This window comes from Aphis gossypii, chromosome 1 (assembly GCF_020184175.1).
Source record: "Aphis gossypii isolate Hap1 chromosome 1, ASM2018417v2, whole genome shotgun sequence".
NCBI classification, from domain to species: domain Eukaryota; kingdom Metazoa; phylum Arthropoda; class Insecta; order Hemiptera; family Aphididae; genus Aphis; species Aphis gossypii.
The window spans coordinates 44,802,026-44,818,818 of NC_065530.1; the positions used below are offsets into that span (position 1 = coordinate 44,802,026).

Here is a 16,793-nt window from a genome sequence, read left to right on the forward strand (position 1 = left end):
TGATTGTTGACCAATCAAAACGTTTTTACCTTAAGTTTAGTTTTATAAAATCAAATATCCACGTATAAAATAACGATTATTAACAACCAAATAATTTTAGAATTTTGTTATAGTTAAAAATTATTAATCGTAGAAATTTGAAACATACACCAGTTGATTAAATTTGCATTTCTTGTAAATGATTTAATTTTGAGGTATTCGCAGGTCATAAAAACATGAATCACCTTTTACACCACCCCGAGGAAAATATATATCCTAGGCTGACAAATCGTTTTTCGTATACAATGATAGGTATCTATCATTGCATTCAAATTCAACACCTACTCTGCTATATCCGAGATCCATTCAGTATCTATTGTACAGCATAGCGTTACCCACTCAACCACCCTTTTTCTATTTTCTTCTTCTCGGGTTAGATTTAAAATTAAAATAAATATTAATAATTGCGTTATTAACCGGTAATAATTAATATTGGTGAATGTTCAAGCCCTTCCACTCCCCTCTCCACTGTATAATATATTTAAAACAAGCTCAGTACACTATTTCACACTATTTAGCAATAGGTATAACTCACCATAATCAGTCTAAATCATAGATATATACTTAATATATATCTGTCTAAATAGTCTAATCTTGAAAAAATAGATAATCAATATACAAATATTGTTTATAAATAAAACAATATATAGTATGTAAGTTTAGAGCTACTAGCGATTTTTAGTCATATTATTTGTAAGAACAAATTTAGAATTTTTTTAAATTACCTAATTAATTAAATTAAATAACATTTATAAAGTCAAACATCACAATATAACAATGAAATGTTTGTCTAAAGAGTAAATACGCGCCTGTTTTCTTTTAATGCAGTATAAATTTGATTGTTTATTATTATTTATTATATTTGGACTCGTACAATACTACAATCACTAACATTTTATTAATTTAATAAGTACCTACCGTAGATTTTCATTATTGAAGCTGTAATTAACTGTTTAATATCCAATTTTGTAAATTTGTTCAATTTAATTATAAATAATCGTCATTTTCGATGTATGTATTATTACAGTTTGTTTAGTTTATTATAGTAGGTAGTACAGTACTTCAGTAAGCCGTTTGGTAGTTTGGTACTCTAAAAAGCGCAAAACGGTTAGATTTTTGGAAAAGACACTAAACGGCGGCGTCCAGGAGTTACAGTGTTACCGTCATAGTAACGAAACGTGTTAACGCCACACTGTCATAATTTGTAGGTAGGGAGCCGAGCCGTCACACAATAACCGACCGATCCATGACGACGACGACTACGACCACGGCCGAGATAACGTTTTTTTTTTATAGGATAAAACTATTAAATTATATTTCTTTCGCTAATCGCGGTTCACCGTTCGTGTCGTATTTGATTACTTGACGCAGTTAATTATTAACATTAGGCCTAGTGACACGTTTCCACGTCGTCGTTGTCGTTTTCGTCGCCCCAGTCCGTTGAATACGTCGCGAGGCCGCTGATAAAACATTCGAAAAACCACACTACAAACCGCCAAGAAACACAATAGCTGTCGACCCGCTATATTGTTGATTGATTCGGACAGCCGTCCCGATACGCAATTTCTACTCAGGGGCCCGCGCCTTTTTCAATCTACCCCTCCGTATACCACCAGCCCCCTCCATCACTTTAGACTTTTTCCGACGAAACGAAACCCGGTAATCCGTGATGGCCAAAAAGACGTACGATTTGCTGTTCAAGTTGTTGCTGATCGGCGATTCGGGCGTTGGCAAGACCTGCATTCTGTTCAGGTTCTCAGACGATGCGTTCACCACGACGTTCATCTCGACCATTGGTGAGTGGGCGATGTCCAATTTCGGCAGTTGACTTTAATTTGTCTAATTTATTCCCGTGTCTTGTTAATGTCGCATCTCCTCTAATAGTTTGATAGTTGGATCTATTGTCCTGACACATTATATTCTCTGTAAGACGATGCACACTTGCACGTATGTACCATGTTATAGATATACAGTGGAGACAATAACGACCTTCAAATCTGACGTGTAGAAATTATGTGACTAATGAGCTTTAGGATGATATGGTCCTGTTTCATGGAATGATTTCTTTGAAGAATTATTATTAATTATTGACGTTCGACAGGTGTTGTCTCCGATTGTTTGTCGTTCCAATGTAGGTAGTTGAGGAATCTTAGGTGTATTAATTTTGTTTGTATGTACAATGATTATTATTTATTAATAATGTTGAATGGATAGTAGGTAGACAGGTACCTTTTATAATCAAAACAAACAATTTAATTATCTACACAATTTTTAACAGATTTGCATATTATCTTAGATCTAATAAATAAATAATATTACGTCAATTTCACTATAAAGTAAGTACCTATATGCATATCAAAGTCATATTTTATAAATCATCCTTGTATTATTGAGGTCATTTGCATTAATTTATGCGATAACAATGATGTAATGAGTTAAAGGAATTTTTTTTTAATCATTAATTAATATTTATGAACTCTGCAAAATTTTTAAAAATCATTAATAACTATTTGATGCTGTGATAGGCTTGAATATAAAACTTAAGAACGTTATGTTCAGTTACATACCTACTTTGTATTACATGTTATTATGTTATTGTTTACAGTTATAAAAATAAAAGCTTTGTAAATATCAAAGTATAAAGTCCCTTAAAAATATGACTCAATCATTAATTTTGATTACTATTCAAGAATTTTTATTTAAAAATACTTATTATTTAACTATTTGGTATTCTGATTGCTATGTTTACTGCTAGGTAGACAGAACATTACAATTCAGTTTTTTAAATTTTAAATTTAAATTTCCTAATCATTTTAAGATAAATTGTAATATCATTTACCTACTTAATCAGTTGTTGATATGTGTAAACTTAAATTAAATTATAAAAATTATTGATAATACTACTCTTACTGCATTGTGTGAATTTTAATTAAACAAAAACAAGACATTTAATATCCTTATTATATGATGTAGAAATTACTTATATTACCACTCTATATCTAAATATACATACCATATCATGTTTAATTCTGAAATAGTAAATTGTAAAAGATACCAAGTTTGGTAAGTAGGTACCTAATAATAAAATCTAAAAGAAATTTAATACATTGTTGTTTAAATATTTTTATATCTCTGATACATGATTATATGTTAATATTATACCTATATTCATCATCCATAGTGTACTAATGTAATATTCATAAGCATACACCAAGCATCCTAGTAGAATAAGTTAAAAACATTTATTACATTTTATAAAAGTACAATGACCTATCATATTATTAAAACATAAATTCATTTTGTTGCTATTAATAGTTTACTATTTAATCTCAATAATAAATCAATTGTTACTAATTTCAAAAAAAAAACTTAAGAGACATATATTTTGTTTTCTCTCGTAGGCCCACACCATAACAGATGAAATGCTTTCACCTAAAATTATTTGTTTTATGATTTTTGAGTTATTATAGAGTAAGATCACCTATTACAAAAATTTAATAGAGTAATATTTTTAAAGGTACCTATGACCTATGGTATGACTTATTGGTTATAAATTTTATTGTTATTTGATTTTGTATTACTTTCAAATTAAAAAAAAAATGTTGTAAATTGAAATGATATTTAAATTATTAAGACAATATTTAGACAAATTTATATGTACTACTCTCAAAAATATTATTCTCTGTTGTTTTTGTAATGGGTAATTTTACTCTAAGATACCTAACTCAAAAACATAAAAAAAAAAATGATTCTGGGTAAATATGTTTTGTCTATATTGTGCAATGTGCATGAGCCAGAGAGAAAACAAATAGTGGGCTGACATATTATTTTAAAAGAATGAATTACCTATCTTAATAATAAATAATAAACAACTTTCTATTTTACAAAGAAAAAATATAACTAAGTAATGTATGTGTTCTTATAATATTGTATATTTTTTTATAGAGGTGTATACTGCAATTAGGATTGACAATCAAAAATTAACCAAACATTTACTTATACTTTCATGTTATGTTAGGCTTGTTAGAGTCAATCATCATTTTAAATACTTATCATCCAACTGTTTTGTTTTAAATTGAATAGGTAATCAATAAAATATATTTAAATTTCATGTACTAGATACATGTTATTACTTATTACATTACAAATTCACTTATATAATTTATAAGGTAGGTAGGTACTTGTCTAAATTCTATAAAATGTATTTATTATAAAATTGGATAATGTACCTATAGGTACTAATTTAAAATCTAAAATAATTGTATAATTATATACCTTTAAATACCTAGTATAAAAATATACATCAACAATTAATATAAAAGTATGTCAGCGCATTTCGGTGGTGGATGTTTGTCCATTGTCCCTTCGGACAGGATAGTGTAATTTTACTGTAGGTATTCCCTAATAATTATAACCTAACCTCGATTTGAATGCAATATGATTACATTTGATAAAAAACAATTCTGAGTGGACAATTGGATCTTTTTTATTTAATTTTATTTGTTTCTATGGTGATAAACAAAGCCGTAATTATTTTATATTCGTGAAGTTGGACATTTTTTCTCCTTAAACCACTTTTATTTCGAAAAGCGAAAAATGACCTTTCTAAAATATCAGCTCTAAAACATTAACTTTCAGAAAATATGCTACACTTGTACTTTTGAGCAAGTTTAAGGGGAAAAAAGTGTTTACAGAATAAAAAAGAAATAAACATCATTGTAAAACCAATAAATTCCTCACTCCGCTCAGAATCTAATATAGATAAATAATAAATAAATGATACACTGAAGAAAAGACAATGATTAAAATTAATAATTAGAATTATGATGCTTATGTCCACCAAAGTACAAAAAATAAGACAATAAAATTACGCTGAAAACTAACTATTAACCTTCTAAAGGTTCTAATTTGTATGTAAAACATTTAATGATAAATGCTACTGTTTAGCAAAAATCAGTTTGTTTTATGCATTTCTCACGTGTTAACTAACTATAACGTTTCCACCTAAACCATCAGTCCATCATCTAAGGTCGTAACTAGTCAGAATCCAATTGATGTGGCAATTAGTTTATTTGAAGCGAGAAATGATTATTATTCATGTATAGATAGGATAAATAATTAAATTTATTATTATAACATCTAAACAATTTATAACAATATTTAGAATTAATTTGTTTGTTTAAACAGTTAATTAAACCTATATACATATTTCTTTTTTTCACTGACTCTATTTTTAGTTAATAACTATAGCACTTAGAGTAAACAACATTAAATTTGGAAATACATTCCATACAATTAAATAGCAGCAAAAAGGTTAAAGTTTGATCAACCCAAAATGATAAAGTTCTATCTAAGTGATCACAAATAATAATTTATTACTTAAGAAATACCCAAGAAAAGTAAAATTTTATTTTTTGAGACTTTTATTATAATTAATATTATTGGACCAGTTTTTGAAAAGATGCATATTTTAACCTTGGGAAAATTATTTTTGATAAAAGTAAGATCTATAATATTTTTAATGCTATATATTAAGTGATGTTAATGTTTTTATCGGAGTTTTTATTTAATTGTGTTTATTTGATTCTATTATATTTCAGACTCTTATAAAAATATCAGTTTTGTTACTTTTTAATCATAAATTTGAGTTTTCACAATTAAAATACAATCTGGATATTGAATGGTTAAATTTTCTATTCCAGTAAAATAATTTTGGAAATATTTCTGTGTGGGGGTAAGATAAGTGAATAAATTGATATTCTGATATTAGGTATATAATAATGATCCCATTACTCACAGCTTAGATTAATTGAAGGAAGAAATCGTCATATAGGTATATCAGAAGTTAATCTATATAGTCTGTTTGAATTATAATCAAAATTATTTACACTAGTCATATTTAATTGAATATTTAATAATGTAGTTTTTATCACATATTTTTTATAAGAAAATATTATCAATAAAACTAATGTGATAATTATTTTATTATCAGAACTGACGCACAATAGAACTAACATTATTTTTTTGTCATGGACAGATATCACATGCTAATTACAAATTATTAATTAGATGGGTTGCTTAATTTTTAACATTAGTAAAACTGTGTACTATCCATCAAATCAAAATTATATTTTATGTATTTTTATACTTAGAATTGACAACTACAAAAAAACCGTAAACATTTTTAAAATAGTATTATTTTAGTAACAGAAGTTTATTGTTTTTTCAATAACATAGTACTTAATATCATTGATTCATACTTGAGGATAAATAATATAAATTTTGCACAATTTAAGAGAATACCTACTATGTATTTGAATTTAAAAAATATTTGCTATTATATCTTGTTATTTATTTATTTTTTGGTTTATTAAAAAATATCCGTAGCAGTTTGAAGCTACAAAAAAAAAAACAATATAAAGCATTACGTGTATTATGTTTATTATCTAGTATTTACTGACTATGACACGTTCATTGCTCTCTTATTCAGATACCACACATACTTAACTTTAATCTTTATTCAATTATGTGTTCATAATTTCCGGTGCATGAATAGGCTATACCTAAAGTACTCCATAAAAAAAAGCTCTAAAAAAAATTACCAATTGATTTATGATAACTAATAAAAAAAAAAAAAAACTAAAAATTCTTTAAATCTTTAATTGTCATCCTCTACTAAAATTAGACAACCAATTAAATTCTTTGTACATTGTTGTTAGGTAAAAATACTTAATTTAAATTTAGATTATCTATTTTTTTTTTTTTCATATCAACCATTATTTTTCTAATTGTAAGTTATAATATAGTATATAATATTAATAACCCAATTTAAAATGAGAGTTCTTTAGCTCTAAAATTAGTTATCATTTACTTATAACATTTAATGACTTATCTACAAGAGTGTAGTTATATTATGTATTATTGCTTTCAGCGTAAAAGCCAAGAAGTTAAAATAATAAACCATAGTACGAACTTTAGTACAATATTAGATTGATTTTTTTATTTTACAACAGTTTGTTTTAAAATTGTTAACATTAAAACTTGTATGTAAATTTAAAGCTGTTATAAAATACCATTAAATACCATTTTATACTCTCTTGCTTATTGGAAACATAAATACTAAATAGTAATTTTAAAACTCTTGATGCATTTCTCTTATAAAAACAAACAATTTTATTCTAGTAGTTAATTTAAATAAGATACCTATATTTACCTATTATTGTTTTGATTATTAATTGATATAATTTATTTTTAGGTATTGACTTCAAAATCAAAACAGTGGAACTTCAAGGCAAAAAAATAAAACTTCAAATTTGGTAAGGATTAAATTTAAATATTTTAATGTTGTTTACAAGTTAGTTGTTTTATGTATTTTTTGTCTGATTTAATTATGCAACAAATAGTTGAATGTTATTTTACTTAGAAGGTCATAAACAGGTTTTTGTATTATTATTTTAATACTATTGGCATTCTTAATAAAAATATAATTATGACATCTTTAATATTGTGTTACAAGTTTCAAATTATTTCCAAATTCAAAATTTATTTATTTTTGATAAAGAAACAAATTATATTTGATTGTATTTTAAATTACAATCTATGAAAAAATTATATATACTTTTTTAATATATATATTACAATGTGAATTTTAGGGATACAGCAGGACAGGAGCGATTCCATACCATAACAACATCCTATTATAGGGGAGCAATGGGAATTATGTTAGTATATGATATTACAAACGAAAAAAGTTTTGAAAATATAGTGAAATGGCTACGAAACATTAATGAGGTATTATACATACATTTATTATTATTATTTATTATTTGCTTACAGAATTTAATTTTAAGTTATTGATGTATATGAGGTGTGTTCAATAAATACCCAAACAAATTATAATATTCAATAATATTTAAATATTAAAGTTATAAATATAATATTGATTATTTGATTTATAGTAATTTATTTTTATTCTTTTCAGCATGCTAACGAAGATGTAGAAAAAATGATTTTAGGGAACAAATGTGATATGGATGATAAACGTGTTGTTAGTAAATCAAGAGGTGAAGGCATTGCTCGCGAACATAACATATCTTTCTTAGAAACATCTGCAAAAGCAAATATAAATATCGAAAAAGCATTTACTGACCTCACATTATCAATATTGAATAAGACGCCTGGACGCGAACCTACCGATGTGCCCGAAAAAATTAACATTGATAGGAAATCAGATAGATTGTCTAATCGCTGTTGTTGAATAGTTAAGTATTTAATACAGACAATTTTAAATGGACACTATTATTATTGACAGAATTTGTGAAACACCAAGAGATAAACATTTTGCTAAGCTCATTGATATAAATATACATAAAATTGTATATTATTATGTGTTCTTTAGCACATTTTTATTTTACAAGAAGAACTATTAACAAGTTATATATTATTATTTTTTATTTAAATGTTTAGCAAAATGGTTTTCTGTGAAGCTGTTCCTTATCATACAAATAAATGTAAATATTTATGTTACCATTATTAATAATAATTGTTTAAATAAAAACGAGATAATCATGACATCATCATACTTGTCTAATATAATAAAGCAGTTGATGTTAGTGGCTTGAACCACAAAAAATTTTATTGGTTGTCCTCGGTGGAAGTTATGTATTATTATTTTTATTTTGTACAAAATTTCATAAAATCCTATTTATCAATTTAACCATAATACTGAGTGAGCTAATTCTTGTAGGGTTGTAATAAGTTGTAAGATTTTTGCTTATAAGCTCAAAGTGTTCATAAACGGCTGTAAAAAAATTGTCTAATTTAATTTACTAATATAATAGAAATATTTTTATACAAATATTATTTTATAAAGTAATTTCAACTGGCCTAACACTGTTATTTTGTATTCATTTTGGCTTTTAGTATTATTATTATTTTTTTTTTTTTATTTTATCACCTTTTTTGTTGTTAATTTATTATTCATTAAAAAAAAAAAAAAAAAATAGTAAAGAAAATATTCAATTTTGCGTTAAAAACAATTTATTAACCTGTTTTTGTAACTTCTTGTTACTTTATAGTTTTAAAGATTTGACACATTTAAGTTAATGAATAACAATTTTGTATGTTGCTTATGCCTTTGTGGCCTTTTTAAATAAGTTACTTATTTTGTGTTAATTTCATAATAAATATTTTTAATACACTTTTAAATAAAACCGATTATCTATTTTTAATTATTTCTAACCAAATGCATCAAAAATGATTTATATTTCCATTTAAAACTTTAAAACTAAAAACTGTATCTAAATCTGATATTGTATGGAATTTGCCTAAAAGAATACCACCATTGAACAACATTATTTCCTTTATGTTTAAATTTTATTGAAATTTCAATTAAAGAAAAGTACCAAAATAATAAAACTACTGACTAAAAAAATTTTTATGTAATAAACAAGGTAATAAATTATTAAATATACTAATTATATGTTTTATGTCTTATGTATTTAGTCACAACAACAACTATAGTGCCCTAAATATGATAAACAACATTATGTTTCAATCATTAGACATTAGTATAAATTAGAACAATTACGTCAAACATCTAATATTTAAATTTAATTAATAATAAAATAATGTACAATTCAATGTTTCTTAAGCTTATAAAAACATTTTTCTGTTAATTAAACTATTTATGTTTTGAAAATCAATTTTAATAATACCTAAGTAGTATTAATAGTGGAAGAGAAAAATTTTGCAAATAAGTGGAATCATGAAAATTGTAACAACTGCAGTTTATAGAGATACTCTCCATTTGATTTTAACATTATATAATTTATCTGGGGGTAGAAAAAAATCAAAAATATTATTGCGTATAGCAAAATTCATAAAAGTTCTCTCGAATAATGTTTCTAAATTATAATAAAACAGTTATCATATCTTTATTTATCGTTTGAATCAGTAATTTTATTGAAATTGGAACTAAAATTTTAGGTATAAAAACAAAAAACATATGAATTATGTTAAAATTCTAACTTAAAATGCTTATAACAATTAAAAAATACTGTGACTGGGTTTTTTATATTTTTCAATTGAGAAACTAACAACTTATGAGGAGCTTTGTATTACATTTTCAAGCATTTTTATCAGCAAATAATTTTTAATTGATAGGTTATAAAAAATTGAATATTTCTTATACTTACAAAAAGCTCAAAAATTGTGAATAAAAAACCATTACCTAATAAGCATTTAGTGAAAAATTCGAGTATTTATAAACGATTATTCATTTTCGATAATTAAAGTTTGAAAAAATCGATTTTGTCGAAAATTGGATTTGAATTAAAATTCCCATTTTCCCGATTATAAAATACTGGGAATTTTTAAGTTTGACCTCTCCAAATACAAACTTGATTCAATTATACATACAAAAATTATTGCCATTTCTGAAAATTGATACTTTTTATCGATTTAAACAATTGCTGTCTAATTATTTTTACTGTTTTTAATTTACAAAATTAGGTATAACGAATAACTATTGTGACAACAATGGTAATAATTGAGGTTAATTAAAATTTAAATTAGCCATCGGGTTAACTGTGTTTATATATATATATACCAATACCAATACGTTTTAATAATAAAAAAAAAAAATAGTTATTTATTTAAAGTATCCTTAGTTGATATTAGGAACCTCTAACCTTTATTCTAAAGGTGGTACTTCGGAATTATCGACGAAATCCTTAAGATTATTGTCTTCAATTTTCTTTACGCTTGTTGATGAATTGGTTATATTCCAAAATTCCACTTGCTTTTGATTATCAAATATTTCATCCGTTAATTTCGATTTACTAAAATATTTAAGCACATTTGTTATTAAAACACACAGGTAGGTAATTTATTTAATAATATATAGTATGTAAATTAAATATTGCTTTTAAAAAAAATATCATGTTAATATATTGTTTGTTTTGAACTATACAGTACCTATTCTTTATATTACATTTAATATTTATATTAAAGAAAATATAAGTACTTAATAGTTAAATCTTAAATGTGTTATAAAGTCAAATAATAATTATGTCCGTATGAAGAAACTAAAGAATTTAGCTACCTCTATTGAGACTTGATGTTAATTAATTATTATACATTTAACATAAAATTTAATTTTATAAATACGTAAAGTTAAATATTGATTAGATTGTGTATATTTATAATTGAGAGCTCGAGTTAAAATAATATTATAGAACTTGGAATTTCGAATAATCTAAATACCTATAGGCTATATATATTAAGTCATAAGTCATAACTTAGCGAATGTTAATGTTTGCTTAATTCGAATAGTGTCGTGAAAATGCCGAAAATTAAACCTGTTCGACCGTTGTCGATTACCTACGTACGTAGTCATGTACAATTTTTATAAGTTTTAAGTTATAACTTAAAATTATAAGTACCTTCACAAAACTGTTCAAAATTGTGTTTATATCGAGTTTAAAAACATTAAGTGTTTTGGTACATTTTTTTTAGGCATTAGGTCGTATTTTTTTTTAGGACATTTCTCTTATTTTTTAAGACATTAAACTATTAAAGTCCGTTTCCTACCCATAAGTATAGGTACGCTTTTTTAAAATCATGAAAAAATAAAAATAAATTTGAGTTTATAATGAGCCTAGTAGGCTACCTATGAAATATGAATGTATCAGAATTAATAATGTATCCACTTGTAAATTGTAATCAACATAATATTTACTTATACAACTAATGTTAGATAATCATGAAAAACGAGAATTTCACTTTACTTTTCTTTGTGGAAATCTTTATCTATGACGCATTGTTTTTTAACTGGACAGATTATTTGTTTTACCTGTAATAAAATAAACATAGTACACATTGAAAAATAAACATATTACATGATACACAATTTTTTTTATATCTATTATACGGCGATAATTTACTTTAGGCATAGTTATTTCCAATTGCTTAGAACCAATCAACCGTTTCGCATTGGATTCATCAACTCTTACTTCTTCGTCCAGCGCCAATTGCAATATCTTTTTTCGTATCGTGACCCTCACGTAAGTGGGTTGAACGTCCACATCCAATTCGCTGGTGTCCATGAACCTAAATCAAAAGATAAATATTATTGTACGGCATGATTCTCTAAAAATTAGTTGCGGTATATATAGGTAATACCGCTCTTGGTAGGTATTTCGTATAACTGAAAACGTATTTTAGATTTATGAGAGTTTTTATTCAGAATAATATAATAATTTTATCATGATATTATATTATAACATTTTATATGGTTAACTTTTAATTTTTTTTTTTTTTATTCAGAAATACCTTTCAGATAACTTTTTTAAACATATTGATGTATTTAAATCTAGATTCACATGAGTAATTATTGGGACATCATGAGTTATTATTATTCTTGTATAGGTATTAGGTACCTACTACCTACCTACTAATATTTATAATTATAAGTTTGGTTGTTTGGAAGATATAATGACGGCTATGATTTGATAATCGTTGTAGTTAATATCATCATAGACATAAGTAAGGGGGAACACCAAATACCCCCGAAATAAAAGATAAAACAATTTTAAAATAAATATTGTAAAACTTAATGTAATAATGTAGGTATATCTAGACTAAAACTCCCTCCGAAAATATTTTCTATCTACGCCCGTGGTTAATGTTAATCCATTAGATTTTAGATACAATTGCATATAATCATCTTAAAACATTTTCATTTTTCTAAGTATAATAAAAACTAGATTAAATATTATATTATTTATTAATGTTATTGTCAAAAGTCAATCAGCAATTACAAATTTACAAAATAAGTTTGGTTTACAGTAATAGTTTTTAAATAATATACATTAAGCATATAGGTGGAGCTAGGTTGGCTTGGAAGAGCTAAGCCCCCCACATGTATACTGTAGATACTAGTTATGTAGGTACCTAATATTTTGTATTATCATTCACAAATATACTAGGTATTTAAAGGGCATAAAAACACTATTTTTTTTTTTTTTTTAATTTAATGATTTGATGTTGCAGTCAAAATAATGAAAAACGTTTAAGTAAAAATCAGGAATTAGCAAAAATAATTATTCAACTAAATGAGATATAATAGCCACGTGACGTCATAGAGTCGACGAGCGAATAACTGCCTGGTTATAGTGATGTGTGGAAAAGTATCTTAATTAATTTATTGTTTTTACAAAACATATAAAAGATTATTTCTAAGCAAATAGGAAGTTATTAATAATTATTTTCTATCTAGGGCTTGAGCCCCCAACTAAATTTATCAAGCTCTACCTATGACTTTAACTTTTAAGTCATTAACACAGAACAAATACCAAGGGCAACTCAATATAATTTTAATGGTAATTTACTATGTACTATTCTACAGAAACTTTTAACTAATATCTATATATATTTATACTTACATATAAAATCTAGACAAATACTATAATTTAAATTACGAAGTATTGTATGCAATGGATGATTATAGATGTATTGTGAGTTGATACTTAAAAGAAGGAATGATTTCTGCAGAAGAAGAAAGGTAGGAATACGAAAACGTACGTTGTATAGGAAATCAGGAGCATCTATGATGCCTCCTAGGAACATCATGGTTATTACTTATTAATACCTAAAGTGCTTTGTCAACATCTTGTCAAAGATATAATAATAGCAATGGTATAAATGTACTAACTACTAAGTATTATGAAATAATTTATTATATTTAGGGTGTACTTTTTTTAGAATGCAGACTACGTAAGAAAATACCTATTTTAGTCTTTAGACTTGTTCGATTCAAGAGTTCATCTTTAGCCAATCAAGGATGCCAATAATGCCATAATACCATTTCATATTCTAATATTGAACGTACCTACTATGTAGTATTATGAAATATTGAAATATAATATAATGTGTGAAAACGAGCAGAAGACAATTTTGATTTAGATACTTCAATATTATCAAAAATGTCATCTACTTAACAATTTTTCAATTTACAGAAAAAAAAAGGTTGGTTATGTACTTAGGTAGGTTTATCTAGTGATGAGCAAAATTGTCTTCGTCTTGCCGATTCAGTCTTGGTCTTGCTGCAAAACCTACACTTACAATCTACAACACATTTAGTGTGGGTTAAATGACTTAAATGAAATAATTTATTAGAAATATAATACATTCAAATTAAATTTGACGTGACGTTCGGGGAAATAACGAATTATTAAATTATTGAAAACAAGATAGGAAATAATTGGATAAACTATAAAGTGGTTTTGTAACAGATTAAAATTACAAAAACGTAATGAAATTATTTTAAACTGCCTTATAATGACACAAATGTTATTGATGTGTGTCGTGTGAGCATCACACAAAAACATATTATATTAATAACATCGGTCTCCGATACGGGTTATACGGTATATTTATAAACCACAATATTTATTTAAGGCCGAAAATAAATCTCTCCATTTAATATAATTCTAATAACAAGGTTTAATCACAGAATAAATGAAATTTCATTTACTCTGTGGTTTAATGTTTTAATTATAGTTGTTACTTGGGATCACGGTTATCTTGTAGATAACCGTGCTTGGGATATTATTAGGTATATTATTTATATTGTTTATGGTATAACCTACCTGGACTGACTGGTGATTTAAGAGAATAGAAACTTACAAAATCAATTTATAAAAAGTTTATTCATACTACCATAAAAACAAATAGAACAATAATTTTTAATAAAAGTGCAAAATTAAATAATTTTTTATGTTTAAATTATATACTATATACTTAATAATATAATATATACATATTATATTATAATTATACTAGTATACGTCTTATATCAGTTACCTATATCTAAGATATAATAAGCAATTAACAAATTTTACTAACAGCCTAAATTTAATAGGGATATAATTAAATTTTTTTTAAAAGTCTCGCATTGATTTTCTCATCTATAACCACTAGGTGTATCTTATTTGAAAATAAGAAGTTTTTATTACTGCAGCTTGTAGGAAACTTCTTAATAAATGGTGTAAGAAATCTAATTTTTTTTTAAATATGATTTATTGATTTTTTATAAGTAATAAATTAAAGCAAATGGGTGTGCATAATAGTTAATTCATTTAAAGAATTGTTTAATAAATTCGACATTAAACAAACCAATGTAAATACTAAGCGTCTAAGCATGCTCGGATATTATGTTATACCAGTATACCATTAAATAAGTAAATATATGGTATGTGGTTATACAATATATCTACTAAATAAAATAAAGGAGTTTGCCCACCTCCCTATAAATATTTCTAAAGTTATGCTCAATGGTCAATACCCATGTCTATAAAAAATAATAGGCATCTATGCCCTTCTAGTAAAATGTCCTACGAAGTAACGTCGACTTAATAAACTTCAACACTATTAATTGGTATAGGTTTAAATAATGAGTGCATTAATAATGTTATTATTTTAGCGATTTACTTGTACACGTGAACAGTAAGCACGTATTTATTGTGTTCATTTTCCATTTTGTACGGTACTTTTGCTTGATTTAAATTATACGGACGGCCATCTTCGGCGAACAACTTTGGAGTCCACAGTTCTTCTTTAGGTGTTTTTTTTGCTTCATCTTGTTTTCGCTGCGCTCGTCTACTATGTAACGCCATCTCCACACGACATTCCGGAGTGTTTTCACTCGGTTGACTCCAAAAACTAAAAGTTGTGAAAATTGTATACAGGGCAATTTCTTTTAACAAACAACACTTATCAATTTTTATTTTAAAATTTATTGACGATTTTGAAAAAAAAAATGTACTTAATTTGTTGAAATAAAATATTATTTTAATATTTTTTATCGTTATCATTTTTAATTATTTTACCTTTTTGAATGACAGCATAAATATTTTTAATTTCATTTTTCGAAGTATTTCAATACATAAAAATCGAAATTTGGACGGAATTGATGTGTAGTTTACGAGTCATAAGTTTTGATGAGCAGGATGGAGAGGTACAGGAATACTCTGCAAAATGTGCCCGAGTTGCGGTCATAATAATATTAAAGGTACAATTATCGTTTAATAAATTGCGATCCGTACTCAATAATCGATTATCCGATATCTAACTATATTAATTATAGTCTGAGCCGTAAGGTGCTACTTTTTCAATCACACTGTGGACAACTTTGGACAATTTATAATGTTTGGTCCAATGAATAATGGAACTATGGGAGTGAAAGATTTCAGTTCTAAATTAAAAACTAAGAACCAATCATCATATGTCCACAGTCCACATCCAATGTACTAAAAAGTGTGTCAAAAATTGAAAAATATTTAAATTGATACACACTTAAAAATCAATTCAATAGATTTGTAATTACATAATTAAAATACTGAGAGAAATTATCAGAAATATATTAAAGATAAAATTAAAATTGATATAATAGATTCGCTGACATTTATGAAATTTGTTTCATACGAACATGAACCAATATAATTATAAATACATTATTTTTATTTTTTAAATATGTAACTAACAATTTGTATTTTAAATGTACCTAACTGTAATTTAATCGTCGCTATCGATGTTTAAAACAAGATAATTTTATTTTCTGAACGTAGGTAACTCTGATGTTGTTTTTTATATATCTTGATCCCGACCGCACCTAATCAATCCAAAATGTTGGTCGGCTCTGCTTAAATAAATTTTAAATACTTTTAAGAACTTTGATTTCTATGCATTGAAAA

General features: G+C 25.5%; 2 protein-coding genes across 4 annotated transcripts in view; one reads left to right on the forward strand and one right to left on the reverse strand.

The window, feature by feature from the left end:
• Positions 1 to 16,793, reverse strand: part of LOC114130180 (protein tilB) — a 40,432-nt gene that overhangs the window by 9,928 nt on the left and 13,711 nt on the right. The window contains exons 6-10 of one of the 3 annotated variants that reach the window (XM_050197682.1): positions 15,532 to 15,762; positions 11,985 to 12,150; positions 11,829 to 11,893; positions 10,731 to 10,880; positions 8,632 to 10,475 (exon numbers count right to left, since the gene is read on the reverse strand). In XM_050197682.1, the coding sequence (XP_050053639.1) occupies positions 10,733 to 10,880; positions 11,829 to 11,893; positions 11,985 to 12,150; positions 15,532 to 15,762 (610 nt within the window). In that variant the 3' untranslated portion in view covers positions 8,632 to 10,475; positions 10,731 to 10,732. The other 2 variants (XM_050197681.1, XM_050197683.1) reach the window with 2 other exon arrangements.
• Positions 1,317 to 9,060, forward strand: LOC114130177 (ras-related protein Rab-10). The gene is made up of 4 exons (XM_027995082.2): positions 1,317 to 1,835; positions 7,295 to 7,355; positions 7,692 to 7,830; positions 8,021 to 9,060. The coding sequence occupies exons 1-4, from the start codon at positions 1,709 to 1,711 to the stop codon at positions 8,294 to 8,296; spliced, it is 603 nt and encodes a 200-aa protein (XP_027850883.1). The 5' UTR covers positions 1,317 to 1,708; the 3' UTR covers positions 8,297 to 9,060.

Bases quoted from the DNA above. Each gene is read 5' to 3' on its own strand.
- LOC114130177 (XM_027995082.2), top strand. From the start codon at position 1,709: ATGGCCAAAAAGACGTACGATTTGCTGTTCAAGTTGTTGCTGATCGGC. The intron at 1,836-7,294 runs GTGAGTGGGCGA...ATTTATTTTTAG, and splicing joins GACGTTCATCTCGACCATTG to GTATTGACTTCAAAATCAAA. The intron at 7,831-8,020 runs GTATTATACATA...TATTCTTTTCAG, and splicing joins GGCTACGAAACATTAATGAG to CATGCTAACGAAGATGTAGA.